Below are 18355 nucleotides of genomic sequence, written 5' to 3' on the forward strand. Positions count from 1 at the left end.
GTTTGAAGAGCTTTCTGCGGAAGCTAGTCTCGCTGATGACTTTCCATAGCTCTTTTCGGCCGATTCGGGGAATAGCTCTCTTCGGGGAACTCTGTATTCGCGGCCCTTTTGGAGGAAGTGCCAAGGTCACTCCTGTTGTAACAAGAAGTTCTCTCCACTGTACTCGTTCCTGGGCCTTTCATCGTCATTTCATTGTCTGTCTCGACACATCCGTATAAATCTTACTTACTTTTTACGACTAAATTTTGGGGGCGCCATTTTAAGGGGTTGAGTGGAGCGACAGATGGGCTAGCGCCGGCCCTGCTAAAGAACATTCTAAATGACCAATTTCGAGTTCTGGTAGAACCGATAACGGATATTCCGGAATGTCCAGATCGGTTTCAAATACTTTCAAGGTGACTACCCTAGAACTCGTGTTGAAAAATCCTGTGATTTGATACCCCATTAGCCACATCACTGAAGAGAATTCAAAATGGCCAATTCTGAGTTCTGGTAGAACCGATAACGGATGTTCCGGAGTGTGAGACATGTACCAGCGCTCTACAGAATATTGTAAGAGTTATTTTTAGTGACCACAGATGAAATGGATATCTTTTGCGCAGTCTGTTAGTTAAGCAGATTTCTAGTGTTATTTCGTCATCATATGACGTCAAAAAAATCCAACTGCGATCTGGAGTATCTCCGGAGAAAAGAAACTAGAATTCACCAATTTATATTTTTTCAGTGAAGGCCAATCTGATGTGTTTCTTTTGAAACTAGTTGCATAAAAATCGAATGACTATCAGTTGAGATAGAGCCGAAAGTGCAAAAGTGAAAATTTATTTCGCGTGCCCAATGGCAGCTAGCAGGCACAACCTTCGGAAAATATTAGCATGCTGTTAGCAACTCTGCTCACGTCAAGTTGACACTTCCATTTTTGATTGTTGCTGTAAGCAGGGCTTCGACCGATCCTTTTTTTTCTACCGCAGTCACACCAACGCGCATTCAAGTTCACACCGTCCGTTTAGAGGTGGAATACGAATGCTATGCATAACACAACTGGCATTTTGCTCAGTCAAACGCCGACTGCACGCTGCAGAACGAACGGCTTCTAAAACTTTTTGACATTTTCGTTTCGATCAAGTTGCCTTTACCGTTTGGAGCAGCGAATGACTGCAAAACTGTCAAATGACTGGCAATCACCACGCTACGAAAAGCAACCGCACAATCGTATGATTCAATACTACAAAAAAACAACCACTACATGTGCATGGAAGAAGTCGGTCGGACTCCGTCCAATACAAACGAATATTTTGCTTGCGTCGGACCGACGTCTGGGTGACAAACTTTTACTGTGAGCAGCCGATTTGGAGACAAAAAGAGAAACGAAAAAATACGTCACCGTATGCTTCCAGTCAGTTTGCAGTTTATATTCTCAAAGCGCAAAGCAAAACGGGAGATCGACTGTTTGCTTTTGCTGAGATGCCGCATGAATTGTACGACGGCAGCCGCGCAAGCAGCAGATTGACTGGATTAAAAAAACGGTCAAATGATCGTTCAAAAATCGGAGTTTGAATGCGGAAAGTTCGCATTCACGGCAGTCACATTCAACTTGCGATCCCTTTTTAAGCCCTGGCTGTAAGACGTCAGAAGTATGGGAGCAGAGTAGCCAAAAGCTACTCGAACTCGAACGGTTGTACTCACTAGGCGCCATTCGTAATGTGCGCGAAACGGTGCTGCCACCTGCCCATGTTTGTTGGATTTGTGAAGCAGAATAGGTATTTGTTGAAGAGTGCATAGGATATAGACAATTCTTTACACAAATCTTCACAACTTTCCATATAGCAGTTCCATGAAAGTACAAGAGCGATCTCTGTTTACATAGTGAATCAAAAGCGCGTAAATGTGGATATGAATGCTTTTGGAAGGGGGCTGATTGTTAGGCATTGTAACTGACAGTTTGACGCAATTTTAAAATTACACATGGCGAATTGTTAGTCAAACCAAACTCGTGTTTTGTCAATTTCATCGGAACGGAGCCTTTCTCCGAAAACCCGCGCTGAGAAACGCGGGCTAACACACTTACGGACAAACAACGTCACACGCAGTGACGCAGTACCTTGCAAGTCGTAAGGGCCTGCATAGTGTCGTCGTCCTGAAAGTAAAAAAAAGTTAGATAAAAACTTCTCGGTCGGTGGTTTCTACAGTTGACGGAGGAAGAGGCACAATCCGTGTGTCTAAAAATAACCCAAAAACCAGATAGGTCGCTGCATTGATAAGGGGGGTTGTCAGTCTTCTTTTGTCCAGCGCCTCTATGGTTCAAAGGTACACGGGTACCAGCGAGCCACACGCCCTGGCAGGTGTTGTGGGTTCAAATCCGGTTATAATCTCTGTTTATAGCTTGGTTCGGCCCGTGCACCTTCCAGCATTGGACAAAAGATAGGAGTCACAACGACAACTTGTTGAGCGTAGCTACCTATTACACCCCCCCCCCTCTTCCTTTCCACTCTTTACCCTCCTTTCCCAAAAAAAATTTCATTACTTTCCCCTACCGTCCCTCCATCAATTGTAAAAACCATCGTTTCAAAAAATTTTTAATATTAATGCCAGACCGCATTTCAAGGTCAAAGACTAAAACACGAGTTTGGTCAAGGAACATATTGCCAAGTATGAAGAAGAACGGTCAAGGCGTTTTAGATGGCCTCCCCCCTCCCCTAACTGAAACCTAGAGAAGGTGGGGCACGTACCCCAATATGCCTCGGCCAAAGCTCGTCAGTGGCTATAACTGTAGATGGTAGTGGCTCGCAAAATGAATGAGTATACTAGACAGTAGTACAAGCACAGACTAACTAACAGATGGAACACTGGAACCTAGTTCCATCGCCGATAAAAACGATTATTTCAAATTTCTTTCTAGTCAAGACTCATACAACAGTTACTTCGCGAGAACGTTGTTTGCTTGCACTGGCACTGCTATCAGATAAAATACGAATAAATTTATAGCGAGCCGCTTTGCATAGCGCGAAAACAGCACCAGGTGCTGCTAGTGTTTTATGCGTGATTTAGAAAAATCAATTGAACGACGTTTTGCTAGAAAATTTGTTTAAAGTGTTACGTCTGTTAGTCTGTGGTACAAGCTTTGACGGAATGGTAAAGCAAAAAAAAATTAATACAAACTAGCATTTGAATGAACAATTTGAAAAGGATATCGCTCACTCAACAGTGCAGTGATTACAGCAAAAGAAATGCAGTGCAGAGTACAGCAAACACCCGATTGATGTCATAATAGATCTAAATACTGAGCGCAGTGATGAGTCCTCGCGAATGACTTTTTTAAAATGACTTTTTTAAAACACACAAGTACTTTTTGTTTGTTTTTTCGATTATTAAGAACAGGGCAACTTAGGAACTATACTCATTTTACCATTCTCAATACATTTGGGAGCAATGTTGCGAATCGAGCGAGAAGTCAAAAATGCCTACTCACACGCGAAAAAGTATGAGGAACATAGCATTCAACGCTTACACCGGACACGCAGACGTAAAAGAAACAGCCGCCGTTGCTGTGTGCATTCTTCAACCCACACACTCGCGCACGCACATCCTCGTAGGGAATCAGCTGCCCGAGAGGCTGGTGATGCACTGGGTTACAAATTTTGCATTAATTTTTCTTTTCTTCTTCTTTTTTGCCATCGATTCTACTGACGGGCGGGAGTGCGAGCCGTCGCGAGCAATCGGTATCAGCAGCTCGGGCTGCAACGACCAAAGAGTGCGACGACTGTAGCTGCTAGATAAACACACACTCGCACGAACTCGTTGCGGTGCATGAATAAATAAAAGCGTGAGTCCGAAAGAGATGGCTGTGCCGGCGTATTCGTTAGAATAAGTATTGCGTGCATGAGAAAATTAAACCACACGAGCGTGGGCTTCGCAAGACTGTTTGAGAGAGGCCAGACATTCGTCACGTAGTTTGTAAATGGACCCTTAATTGCACAATTCTTGAGTAATCGAAGAAATAACAAACCGTGTAAAAAAAGACTTGAGTGTAACTCCTACTCCCTTTTCAAATATTTAGATACCTAATCTTCTCAGCATCGTTCCAATTTTAGTATATGTCCAGCCGAAGCTAAGACATATTTAGATACCTACCTAGTATAGTATTTTAATTGTTTGAAAAAGCTTGATTTATCGTTACAGCAGTAACGGAAAAATGTTAAGCATTTCGGGCATGATACGCTCCAACAATCCCAGTGAGCAAATTTTGATGAAATCTATCGTGCAGCCATTTCGTCTAATAATGAAATCACATGCCCTAATATATCATCTACCATAAATTAAAATCTTGATTTTTTTAGTCATGGTTGTTTTGCTTTTATACAACGTTTGTAGCAGATAATGGCGTGAATGTGATTTATGGAAAAAGTTAACGGGCATGATGACTGTTTATAGGCATACTCACCAAATAAATACAATTAACATTTCCATCAAATCCATAAATTAGCATAATCTAACAGGTTCAAGCATATCAAATTAATAAACAGCGTTTATTCATAGCTCCACCTCAAACGTGGTAGCCGCTCACTGTTAGCAGAAAAAATCGGCAAGACTTTCAAGCTGCCCTCGCAAAATAAAATGTATACAATCGTCCGACGAACAACGGCGGCTAGTGACGGCTTCGATCGCTTCTCCAGGAGCAACACATTTTGACAGTTTGCCATTTTTTTCTGGTTCTATATTTTACGTTAGCTCTCGCGTGCCCTAAACGGCTGCCGGCCGGCTCACTGCGGTCACTTCGCACAAATTAAAATTCGCATTCTAACGTGTCGGACATGGTCGTTAAAATGTCCGCCACTTTGGCCGTTCTACGCCCTCTGAGCTACCAAGACGGAGCTGAACAGTCAATGTAGCGCAGTAGAGATAGTTCACATTTTAAATTTTGGAACTGACAAATTGTCAACTTTGCATTTGTTGTTGTACCGTATTCTGGTTGTTTGGTTTCTAAACTTCAAGCGAAGTGATTTTAGCTTCTTCATGTTCCTAACCATATTCAATGAATGTTAACGTTTGGGTCAAAAACCAGTGGCCACTTAGCGGATAAGGAAACGGGCCGTCAAAACGGTCGCAGTTTTGCGGTTAATTGTTTTATCAACAAGTCGCGACCGCGATTTTCACGCTTAAGCTAATTATAATTATCGGGTAAAATTTCGAACAGCACAAACTGGTATAAAGTTAACTCGGACTGCGGTTAATGGCGATTTTTTCGGCGTTCTTGTCACGACGGGGATCGTTTGGGTGATTTGTGCGTGAGTTAATGGGATGTTTTGGGACACTAAACGTGACCCAATCGGCTGGGTGACGTACGACTGTCGTGTGTATCCACATTGGAATCAACTGTTTTGACAGCTCCCCCCAGCCGGAGCGATCACCCGGCAGTCTTTGCGCCGTGAGTTATGGCGCAGATCGGATAGCCCACACAAAATAACAGTCGACCACGGCAGGGTGCGGCTGGAATTGGCCAAAGAGGCAAATTGATGATGTATGATGAACAGATGAGTGCGGTCGCTTTGGCCCAGAAACCGTTGTCGAAGCTCGGTAGGGATGCTGTCACGGGGGCAGGCGGCTAGAGACAGCAGTGAACTGTGCGGTGAATGCACGAATAACATCCATTGCGCCTAGAGGATCCGCGAACCGACGACGGTTGAGTGCAATGGTCTGTAAAAATGCATCGATTTCAAGGTTGTTGTTGCAACGAGTGGTGGTACTCTACTGGCATGTCGGGGTTGTTTACAGAAATTATTGGCAGTCTCATTTCGCCGCGTATCAACAAGTTATTAATGAGCAAATGATGTATACTTACTAACCGGAAGTGAATCGCAAATGAGGATCCACGCTACGGTGGGATGTTATAATTCCCATGACGCTCGCTGGCCGTATGATTACAGGTCATTCCGAAACTTTATATTATGATTTTCATATGAGCTTTTAAACATCATATAGATTATTTAACTTTACTAAAATATAAACTTATTATTTTTTCACATACCTAAACATAGATTGTAGATTCACTAATCTTTGGGAAAAGTCTCAAAACATGACCGTTGAACTCAACCCGAGTAATCAAGCAAACAGATGTGGTATTATTCGAACTTCCTGCAACTTCTACTGGCGAGACGGTAAAGAACGTGTTTCCAAAATTTAAAACATTTATCTTAACTCATTCCCAACCGACACCGAATAATCAAACACCGAAACCCGGCATTTCATTTGGTGTATCCAAAATCGTCACTCCACTTGACATGCGACTGGCTTTCTTGGTTTGGGAGACCGGAAAGCCACTTGTACCGGGGCCCTTTCGTAAGAAAATTTCCTTGAACCCTAAGGAGAACCGCAGCAATGGATAATCGGAAGCCACCATAAAATAATACACTCGCCACTTTATATTCTAATAAACCTCGCCTAAGCCGAGGAACCCGACGAGCATTCGTTAGTTCTTATCATAATCAATTTGTCTGTCTGGTGATGTACGGTGCGTTGCGTCGTTCTTCTGGCGCTGCCTGCCTTCTGTGTTCGTTTCCACAATCTCATATCCTGCCCTGCGCAATGTATTAATAATATACATACTTTCGGAGCTCGCTGATGAACCGAGGCAGATCATCCGGCGAATCGCAGCTTGTGTTTTCCCTTCTCTGGAGAAAGAAATCGAAAACAAATTTTTACATTTGCCGCAGCAGGTTCCGTGACGTGGATTTTTGATTGGAACATTAGCCATTGCTTACGTATAACACGTTGCAGGTCCTGCCAAAGTGTTCCATTGTTTACTGCCAACAGTAGCGATCGGATCGGAAGGGGGCTGGGAAACTGGCAGAAGAATGAAGTGATGAGAACCGTTCACTGAATACCAAATTAGACCCCCACACCGGTAACAGCGGCAGCCGGACGAAGACCGAATGTTTAGGAATAAAATGTTTTATAGTTTCCTTTAATGCGTTGACGCTGCGCTGTTGGCTTAGTTCATGAATTAATTAAGCTACCGCGCATTTAACTGCTTCGGATTACCCCGATCCGATCTATACGTCGGGCTTTGGAGGGAAACACACATCGGACGGCTCTGCCACTGTTTTAGGTGAAGTAATTAGAAGCGCATACTTGATCAACGGTCAGAGGCGGGTCGCTTTGACGAAGAACATGGGCGGCTGTATGTGTCTTACCGCTGTACATAGCGATGGCGACCGTGAGATACCAACGCAAAACCTTCGCGCTTCGTGCTGCTTTCGAACGGATCATCACCGTCGTTGCTGTATACGCTTCTGGACGTGTCGTCAAGGAGCAGATAGCTTATCCGCTTAAGTAATGCTCAATTGAAGTTTATTGCTGGAACGTTCCGCTGATAGCCGGTATTTTCGGGCCGAGGGGTTCGCAAATCTATTCGTGTATATACAATAATAATTGTCAATTATATCCCTTTTTCTGTGATGAAATCGATGGGATCGGCTTTAACTGCATTCTCAGCTGAGTCCCAGAAAGCTTAAACGTTCATATGAAATAAATGACAACTATTATAGTTTGATAGTCAAAGAAGAGACCCCCTCACACGTGGGGATAATGATACGGAGAACAAGATCGGTACAACGAACGCTGGAGAAAGATTCTCCCATGTTAACCATTCGTATCACTGTTGTAATTATGTTATTAATCAAATTGAACTTTATCTTGGTTCTGCGTTCTTGATATATACCAATATAGCCGTCTGCGTCGTTGCAGTGTCGGGCAATTCCAGAGTTGAACATCGTGTGGATGCAGAAGGAAAACAAACAACAAATTGAATTAAGCAACGAGTAGCAGTGTTCAGATACCGATCAGAAAATCAAAGCCAATCCAAGTGGTGAACCGTTCCCGACAGCGATATGTTTCAAACCGGAGACGCTTCAGAGAAAAGGTTGAGCTAGCGTTCTGACATTAGTCATGGTTACTCAACATCATAATCGTAAATGGTAATAGCTGGTGCGCTGAATAAATGTGACACATCAGCATTAGTGCACCCTAGTCGGTGAAATATAATTGATACAAATTTATGGAGCGTCAAACCCTCCAAATCGATCAGTAGTAATTGCATGATAAATTGAGTAATACTACCCATCCAAGGACCCAAATCGTAAAGATGATGTTTTTTACAGTTTTCATATCATAATTCAATTATACTCTTTGCTCTTATTTTTTGACTGCTTTTCTTTTAGTTTTCTTTGTCTATACTATTTCTACACGGTGTTCAAAATACCGTTATTAAAAAATAAAATAGGCCATTTGAACGGAAAATGCCAGTTGATATGTATTGCCATCCTACACCTCTGGACCAATTTTTGAAAAAATCGATCGACGAATTTTTGAGTTACGCCCTTTTGAAGCTTTAAAGGCCAGATTGCTCATATAAAGTAAATAAAAATCTTCAATGACACTTCCAAAATGAAGCCGGTATTGATTTTTTATGCAACATATGCCCATTGCCGACCATTTTAGGAGTTTTACGCTGTATTGGGAAATAGCCTGTATCGAACATAAACAAATATTTATCATGCGACACCTCAAATTACGCCGGAACCTAAAAACTAGATCACTGACAGTCATATCAACTACCTAACACCACGTTGGTTATATCTGGACAAGTTCCGGGGACTTCCAGGAACACCCAGACAAGTGGCCAATGTCGCCATGAACAAAAACCTATCGTGCGATACCTTAAAAGACACTAGAATTCAATAACTAGATCAATAGAAGCCAAATCTAGGGTTAGATTTGGTCATATCTGGACATATTTGGGAGACCCTGGGAAGCCCATAATACAATGTTGTTCATTTTTGTTAATAAAGACAAGTTCGGAATTGGTCATTGTGGCTCTGGGTACTCAATTTAGCTTACTTGGACCTATTTTAAAAGTTTTAGTGTGATTTAAGGTGTCGTATGATGAGTTTTTGTTCATGTTCGAAATTGGTCATTTCCTAGGGTTTTCCGGAGTCCCCCAAACATGTCCAAATATGACCAAACCTGAGCCTAGATAGCAAATTTGGCTTTCATTGATCTAGTTATGGAAATCTAGTGCGATTTAAGGTGCCGCACGATAATTTTTTGTTTATGGACAAAACTGGCCACTTGTCTGGGTGTACCCGGAAGTCCCCGGAACTTGTCCGTATATAACCAACGTGGCGTTAGGTAGTTGATATGACTGTCAGTGATCTAGTTTTTAAATTATGGCGTAATTTGAGGTGTCGCATGATAAGTATTTGTTTATGTATGATACTGGCTATTTCCCACAGCGATAACTTAATCCGGAACATTTCCGGTTAGTCCCAATACAGCGTAAAACTCCTAAAATGGTCGGCAATAGGCATATGTTGCATAAAAAATCAATACCGGTTGTGATTTACGTTCATTTTGGAAGTGTCGTTGAAGATTTTTATTTACTTTATATGAGTAATCTGCCTTTTAAAACTTCAAAAGGGCGTAACTCAAAAATCCGTCGATCCATTTTTTTAAAAATTGGCTCAGAGGTGTAGGATGGCAATACAAACCAACTGGCATTTTCCGTTCAAATGGCCTATTTTTTTTTATCAACGGTATTTTGAACACTGTGTCTATACTTTGTCTATGTCTGTTGGCTATACTTAAAATAATCAAATAGCCAATCATTTTCCCCTAATTATTATTTATTTTTCTGCTCGACAATCATTGTGACAACCACCGAAACGTGAAGAGATGAGGTGGTACCTGCTGATGGAAGTTTTTCAAACTGAAGTTTTTGGAGCGTCTTAGTAGAATACGAAACCTAAAAATAAAAAATAAGAAAACTTATCCAATTTAATTCTACTATGTGTATTTTATTCAATGACAGATACGTATTTCGCCTACGACTTGCAGGCTTCCTCAGTGTCTGTTTTCGAACTGTTCGAAAACAGCCAATTGAGTGTCTTGACACTTGCAAAACAGTTTCAATCTGCGTGAGTCATCTAGCCGGTGGGCCCCTCTATTCCTGGTGCCGGTTGAGTCCATGAAGAGAACAGATTTCACCGCCCTGTGGTCTGGCAATCTCGCGATGTAGTCGACCCGAGTTTAGCCAGGGAATTTCTCCATGTGCTTACAGCTTGGAATTTTTGCACCTGCGCCAACTTCCGCTTTTCTTTTGTACATAATCAAAAAAAGTCCACAATAGAACACCGCCTCTAGTTTCTGACAATAAATAACAGAAGTTGGTGCAAGTGTTTCATCATGCGCCATGCGTGAGAGTATGCCTGAAACTATGAATGTTTCCCTGTTGAATACAACAGATGTCGTTACTTCGTAACATATATTGTACATTTGCGGGACAGTTGAATTTTGCGCGACAATAAATTTACTGAACACTCTCTCATGCATCTCAGTTTCTTTTGTGTTTATCGCTAACCGCAATACAACCTTTGATACCTGAACGAATAAATAGTTGGTAAACATTGTTTTATTTATTGCGTTCATGTTGCGAAATTTAATTTTTTCGAATTGAAATGTCGCAAACATATCAGCTCCTAGCTGTCGGCCAGGCTTTGCATAAAGCCCTATAAATGTATCTTTATAGGGCTTTAGCTTTTCAGGGCTCTCGGATGACTGGTAGTAAGATACTATGGAGAGGTATAGGAAATGTTTGTTTTTTATCAAAATTAAGCAGAAGTCATGAAAATTAAGTATAACAGAGTAACTGTACCACAAATAAAATATGATTAGTGATTGTTTTTCAGGTAGGTAAACATAAATAAGTGAGACATTTTGATTTTACTACCACTACAAAAGCGCCATCTCTTGAAAAGCAACGGTTCGTATGGTGTCCTATTCTTCGAATACGCAAGGGCACGCATGTTTTCCGCAAGGATGGTTACAGTCTTAAGTCTGACTATCGATCTGATTAGCGTTTTGTTCAGCTTCGTACGGTGACGTAATCGAAACGTCTTCTGAAGGGCAAAGAAGAACTGATTTTCAGCTTGAATGCGTCGTTGAATCTTTGTGCTCGCGTAATGGTCAGTGGTGATCAGAGATCCCAATTATATGAATTGATTAGACACTTCAAGTGTCTCGCCATCATTGTCTGTGCGAGGCAAACATTGTCCTTTCTTGAGCCTTTATTTCCAATATATTTGGTTTTCGACGCATTGACTCTTAGTTCAAGCTTTCCAGTGTTTGCTTTTTTGCAGCCTAGTTGCGTAGTTTGCTGCTCGTTTCGATGTTCACTCGCCGAATCACATCCGCAATGGCATAAACAACATACAGAATAGTTTCCGCCCTTGTCGTAACCCGCGGCGCGATTGGGAAGTACTCGAGAGTATCCCCGAAACGCGCACGTAGTACACCACTCGCTCCAGGATAGTTTTGATTTACTTACTTACTTATGTGTCCATGTCCGCCGGACGGGCTTTAACTTATCGCCAGGACAGATTCTCGTCTACAGCCCGTATGTCGTTGGCTAACTTGCGTCGCCATGAGCTTCTGGGTGTGGCTCTTCTACGCTATCCTTGTTGATTCCAGTCGAGTGCTTCTCTGCAGATCTCGTTCGCTTCTTTCCTCAAGGTATGACCGATCCACTTCCACCTACGTTCACGAATTTCTGTTGCCAGCGGCCGTTGACGACATCGACGATGGAGTTCGTCATTGGATATCCAGTTGTCAGGCAACGTTTTGCAGGCGTACAGCAGTACGGATTTAACGTGTTAATTGAAAATTCGGTGATTTGGTTTGAACGCCAAATGTTTCGCAGACCTTTAAAGGCACACCTGGCCTTCCTGATCCGTGTGGCTTTACCGGTCTTGGTACCACTATCGGGCGTTGTTTGGCAGACCCAGCACCCGATGGATGTGAGCTGTCAAACACGATGCATGTTCAGCTGGTGTTCGTCGGGATTGGAGAACGGCAGCCCAGGACCGACAGTACTGGGGGACCATAATTCGTTCGGCGCAGGATCGGTAATGGACCGTGTTGCTACTAAAGTAAAGTAAAGTAAAGTAAGGTATGCCGTCGATAGTTTTGAGCCTAAATGCTATTAGGTGATGACCAAAAACAACGCCTGAATCCCATATGGAGCGTATTTTGGTAATGTTCGCGAGAAAATGATCATCCAGGTGTAGTCTGTGGATATCTGTATGGGAACGGAAAGAGCTTCCGAGCATCAGACCTCGGGAAGCTGTGAAGTTGATGTACTGCTGGCCGTTATCGTTTGTGTCAGTGTGTGGGCTATGGGGCAAGGCAAAACCTAAGTGCTACATTCCGATTTCGAAGCTTGACCTTCTGGTTTTATATTACAGACTTTGCAGCCAGCTGTTAGAGTACAGAGGCCAATTGCGGAGCTAGTGTCACGATCCGATTGACTCTTACAGTGTCGCACCGAACTATCTTATCACCACCTACGAAACTCATCGATTTGCAGTTCCAGGTGTCTTGATTGCCAAGGCCATGGTGTCTGGGTTCATGCGGAGCGTTCCCAGTTGAATATTTTGACGTAGGACTACGCCTTTGTTTACTATACTGGGACTGGGTAGCACTTTGTGAAAACGAAAATAGAAGTGTAACGTTTAGATGAAAGATTTAAAATGCTAATAACTGCTAAACTACTGAACGAAACTAAACAATTTATATGTCGTTGGATAGATAAAATGATCAGAAATTTTATGAAGGAAGTAAGAGAGCAATTTTAAGGAGGACGTAAGAAGGGGGGCCCTATACAAATGAAACACAAATTTCCTCACAACTCGAGAACTGATCAAGCAAATGGAACCAAATTTGGTATGTGGGAGTTTTAAAAGGTAGGATTTTTTCTATGATGTACTGAGACCACTTACCCTTCTAAGAGGGGGGCTTCCATAGAAATGAAATACAAATTTCTTCATAACTCTAAAACTAATCAAGCAATTGGAGCCAAATTTGGCATGTGGGGTTTTTTGAAGGCATGAATTTATGATGGTTTGAGACCCCTCGCCCCTGTGGTAGGAGGATAAAGACTCTCATACAAATAAAACAGAAATTTTTGCGTATGTGCTATATTATCTGCTATGTAACAAGCGGTGAGCTGTGAAAATAAACTAGTAAAACCTTCTCGGAGCAAAAGACACTGAATCGACGCCGCTAACTTACATCAAGAGAGAAGGACATTCGAATGGCACATCATGAATGAAATCATGAAGTTTGAATTGCTTTCAAATCATGACTGAACTCCCATATCAGACAGCAAAAAATCATGAATAATAGTTCATGATTTTGCACTGTGTTGTACTGTAACAAGCTCATGGTATCATGAATATTATTCATGGTGTATTTTCATAAGGCATAAGCTAGAAACCTGAAATCATGAGTCATTTTACTCATTTTGGAGATTTAATTTTTATCCGTTTTGTACTTATCCCCGTCCACGTATTTTCAAAGCCACCATTGCATTCATCGAAGAATTGCATCTGAATATTGCACTCTTCTCTTTTAAACATTCACTTAAACAATGACACTCACAGATTCTTATAAACATGCATATGCCAGAAATGCAGTTTACATTAGTCTTTGATCTAATGATTTGATATAGTGCTAACGTCACCCTTTCGTATAACCCTTTGGGCTGTATACCTTGTAGTTTTTTATCTTTTGCAGTAATAGAGATCGTTGACCAGATTTCAACTTTTTAAAACTCATTCAACTTTTTTAACCTTTGGTAAACGAGGGGTCCACTGTTCTCAGGTATTAAAAGTGTAATTTCCATTTTTTTATCATTTTCAACCAATAAAGTACAAAAATTTCAATATTTGAAGACCTCGTGTCAGCAGTTGCCTTGTTTCAACGAGAATTGCTCAAATCTACACTGATTTAGTTTTAGACATTTCACAGTTGACAGCTAAAACTAGAAGTAAAAGTCGTTGCCAACAGTCAAAACTGTAATTCCTTCCTAACAATTTGCTGCTTCCAAAAGCCGACAACAACCGCATCGCGGCCTGTTCTTTCGGCAGTGTGACGTTCGGGCGCGTTTTGGCATTCGTCGCGAGCACGCGTCAAGTAATTAGTAACCGTCGTCGCGTGCGCCCCTTATTGACAGTTGTCGCTGGATTGACCCAAACGGGAGCACGGAACGAATATGTGACGGCAAACAATTGGCCGATTGTTTACGGCGTGCATAAACGTGACGGAATGCCGCTCCACAATGTAACACGCTGCCGGTTTGATTACATCTGCGAGCTGTCTGTAGCCGTCATATTTCGTTGCGAACAAACGCAAGCCTGGAACTGGAATCTTAGCCGTCGTCATCATCAGCGGAAAGATTTATGCGATTCGATTAACGCAACTGTTGGCTTACTTCGATCGATGATAGAAAACACTGAAATGCGTTGCCGTGTGCGTGTAACATACGAAAGTTTGTATGATCGGGAGCCTGATCAATGGCTTGGCTGTTTGACGACGAAAATATATTCCATTATGCCTACGATATCATATTTTCGATATGCGTCATTGTTAAAATTTTATTCAGTCCTGAATCATGCAGGAATGAGCAAATGCAACAGCGTACGAAGTACATCGGGAATCGTAAAATAACGTTTATACTGCATATAATAAGACTGCCTATTGTAAATACAATGAAGAATAAACAAACGACAGACGTAAATTTACGATGTGCGATTTAGCTCATGCAATCATTGTGCAGCTGAGCTCTCGAAATGTTGACATTTTCCTCCATTCAGTACAGTCGCAAAAAGTACAAATGACAGGACAATCCTCTTTTTTATCTCAAAAGATTCATCCTTAAGTTGAATTGAGGAAAGCAATAATAACAACATATCTCCTTCCAACAAGCTTACTACCAGCCAGAACAACGATGTCCATTTAAAAAGACCGCGGTGCATTGCCCGAGTGTGTAATGAAAATTGTTCCTCCAAGGAAAGTCGGCTGTGCGAGAGATGCCGATACCGTGTGGATATCCTCCTTGGCGGAAGGCAGAAACGATTCCACATGTGAACCATTCTTTTTGGGATAATTTTTCATTCATCTAAATAAAATTCTCTCTTTCATATTGCACCGCAGATGGGTCTGACGTTGGCGTAGGCAGGACGGCCGCATTCACGACTGCACGGTCTGGTCTGCTATTGCGACTGCTTAAACTTCCCCCGAACAGACAAGAAAAACAAGGGTAGAAATTGTATTATTTCGGGTCCATCTTATTTCGGGCCAGGCAGATGGGTAGTTGAGACACATGGAAGATAAATGGTAAATCGTTTTATATTCAGTCCTGATCTCTCACGACTGCAGCAGCCAAAACCAACTCGACTTTTAACACCATTTACCCAAACTGGCCACATGTTGATCCTTGCATTTATTGAAAAAGAGATTTTCGAATCCGTCGAAAGCATGTTAGCATTTTGTGGCCGATGTCTAAACAAATCGGATTTCGATTCAGTCATACAGTAAACAGTTTAATTTAAACCAAGCCGACGACGCGATGTAATCGGTGGTATCACGTGATTGAACGAGCAAGACGATCTGATCCTGGGAATCTCCGATTACCCGGTATCATATTTTATAGACTTCGCCGACCAGATCACACACATGTTCTGTCTGGAGCTGCGGCTACTTTCCTGTGTCTTAAATCATCGCAACGCGGGAATGCTTTAATGGGCGCCTTCATTTATCCTTGCTGCTGCTTAGTCGGCGTTTACTAACCCTTTTAATGATTAGCGTTGTTTATGGTTCACACAGGAATTGTCGTAAACTGAGCGGGATGTTGGGATCATAAAAGCATACAAATTGGATCTTTGTCGCATCGCATCGCTATCCTTGACATAAATGTATGGCTTAAGTAGCTTGAACTGTTTTAAAATTAGTTTACTAGGAATGCAGTAACGAGTTTAGTCTTTTCTTTTCAGGATTTAAATCAACCAACAATGCTATCCCGTTGTCAACAAGCTGTGAAATATTTCTGCAATGTGCATCGGAAAACTCAGTGCTAGTCAAAGCCAGTTCCGAGAAAACCGAATCCAAAGCTGTCTGAAAATGGCAAAGTGCAACTAATACGAGTCTGATGAGTGTAAATTTAAAAGTGAACCGAGAGCTTAGTAAAATGGCAAGTGAAGTGTGCGAACTGTTTGTAATCGTGACATTTACAGTACTGCTGATTTCGTTCTTCGAATCGACGTCTGCTTACAAGATCTCAACGGCCGATCCTGAAGTAATCCGGATAAATTTGGGTAAGTATATTTATTTCCAACTAGTTTAGCCCTAGTTTCATTTTACGAATTTTCATAACATGAAGCTATCAACCTACACACTAATGCACTGATGTACAGTTTACTGATCACTTCGGAAATCGGAATGTGTTTTTAGCAACCTAATCTATGTTTTCACAATTGGAATGTCTCACCGAAACGGGATTTCCCATCCCATAAACCATTCTCGATTTCAGTTAAAAAATGCTCTACCATTTCTAATACAGTCAACATGGTAATGGTAACAGTTGTTTTCGGTTGGCCCTTATAAATGCTCGTCATAATGTCCCAAGGGGATATTTTCGAGCCGGCACGCACCATAATCGTCAATTAAAAGCCGCTTGTTTAAGTTGTTTTCGAAGAAAAATTAGTCAACCGACAGGCGAAATCCGATCGTCTGTATTGTGAAAAATGTATAAAAACGCAACAACCGCAGTAAAAGAAATTCCTGAAATCGGATATTGGCCTCGCACACCATAACAGGAGGGCTGTTGCTGAAAACCAGACTGTGGCGATTTTCTCTTGACTAGTGGACCAATTTTCCCGCTTTGCTAGAGAGCACGTAAGCGCAGCAGCAAATCTGCACGTGTTTTCTGGGAATTGCTTACAGAAACCGTACCGGAACCTTGAGTTTCGATATATGGACTCGAAAACAAACCGTAAAGAATAATCGACATTCGTGGGGCTCGTTAAACGATGGTTATACTTTGCTACACGTTCGTTTTCACGCGGAAGCTCAAACACAAGTCGGCCCCGTATGTTTTGAGGAAAATGGAAAATACTTAGCAGTCACGTTGATGAGTTTTCCTCCGTGCGAACGTGTGCTCTCGTGCGCCGGTCCAAGCGCTAAGTATGGTTCAGAACACGTATATACTGGGTGTACTAATGCACAAGCGTCTAGTTAGACTTATGTTCTAAAGTACACTCGAATTTCCGAATACAATCAATAATTCATTACCGGATTCTAAAAAAATAAAAAAAAAAAAATAAAAATAACGCTGATAATTTAAATATAAAGTTGCAGTTTCGATATTTTCAATGCAAATTTTATTTAAATTTAAAATATTATAATTTCATGACTATTTTTGTAACATTACCTCTGCCATTGTGAACGAAGCGCAACAATGCACGATGCTTACTAAATTACTATTATCATTCGTTACTTTTGTACGCCAACAGACCAATTATCAATCCAATGCCATATTTAAAATATGCCTTCATGTCACTTGCATTCTCCAGGCTCTGAGATCCTCGATGTCCGAGAAGTCGAGGCTTAATCTGGGTCTCTGTTGGTAGCTCATTGCTCATGCGGTATTCTCGGTAGACGTCTAGGCCATTGTAGCTGACAGGTTCAGACGCCTCCATCTAACTACGTGTTTCAGTTTTCCGCTCTGGATTAATGGCACAATGCCAAGAGCTCGCTGATTGGTTTCCATTAACGTCCATTAATGTCCATGAGAGTCCCGTCTACAAAATCTTAGCTGGTTAAGCAATCCGTTATCATGACGTTTGATGTATAATGGCAGTATCGATTTAATCTGCTAGAATAGGAAACCAAGTTCATATGAAACCTGCCATCTTATTTCACTTAACTGAATCATACGCTGTCTGTATCTCCATCTGCTCTGACGTATCCTGGTTACAGTTTGGAAACGTTAATTAGGCGCGGTGCTCACTAAAATTCTAATAGAGTTAGCAGCGGTTTCTTCAGGCACAGAACTCGCGTTTCACGACTTAGTAATCTGTACCAACGTTTAGCATCTAGTAAAAGCACCTTGCCTGTAACGCCTGGAAAACGCCGACCATCGGTCAAAATGTCGATGGTTGTTGTAAGAGCAGACGTTTCTATTTCGATGGACCAGAAGGTTCTCGCGATATCTAGGCTTCTGGTTACAACGAAATTCGTGGGCCTCAGGTTTGGCCATTGTCATTTGCAATAAAGTACGATCTCCTCATAAATCTCGATGATTATCTCGCGCTAATCTCGCGCTAAGACATAAAAACTCATAACTTCTAGAGTTTTTATTTCTCCATTTCCAAATTTTGCATGATTCTTCGAGAAAGATAAACAAATATTTTAAAATAAAAAAAATCGAGAAAAAAAAGTTCCAACTTTGAAAAAATTGCAATTGTTT

General features: G+C 41.7%; 1 protein-coding gene across 1 annotated transcript in view; it reads left to right on the plus strand.

Annotated features, from left to right (window-relative positions):
* Positions 1-16075: 16075 nt before the first annotated feature.
* Positions 16076-18355, plus strand: part of LOC128745542 (fibroblast growth factor receptor homolog 1-like) — a 59394-nt gene continuing 57114 nt past the window's right edge. Inside the window, exon 1 of the mRNA XM_053842617.1 lies at positions 16076-16202. Within this exon, the coding sequence (XP_053698592.1) occupies positions 16076-16202 (127 nt within the window). The remainder of the gene's footprint in view (positions 16203-18355) is intronic.

The sequence above is a fragment of the Sabethes cyaneus genome, chromosome 1 (assembly GCF_943734655.1).
Source record: "Sabethes cyaneus chromosome 1, idSabCyanKW18_F2, whole genome shotgun sequence".
NCBI lineage: Eukaryota > Metazoa > Arthropoda > Insecta > Diptera > Culicidae > Sabethes > Sabethes cyaneus.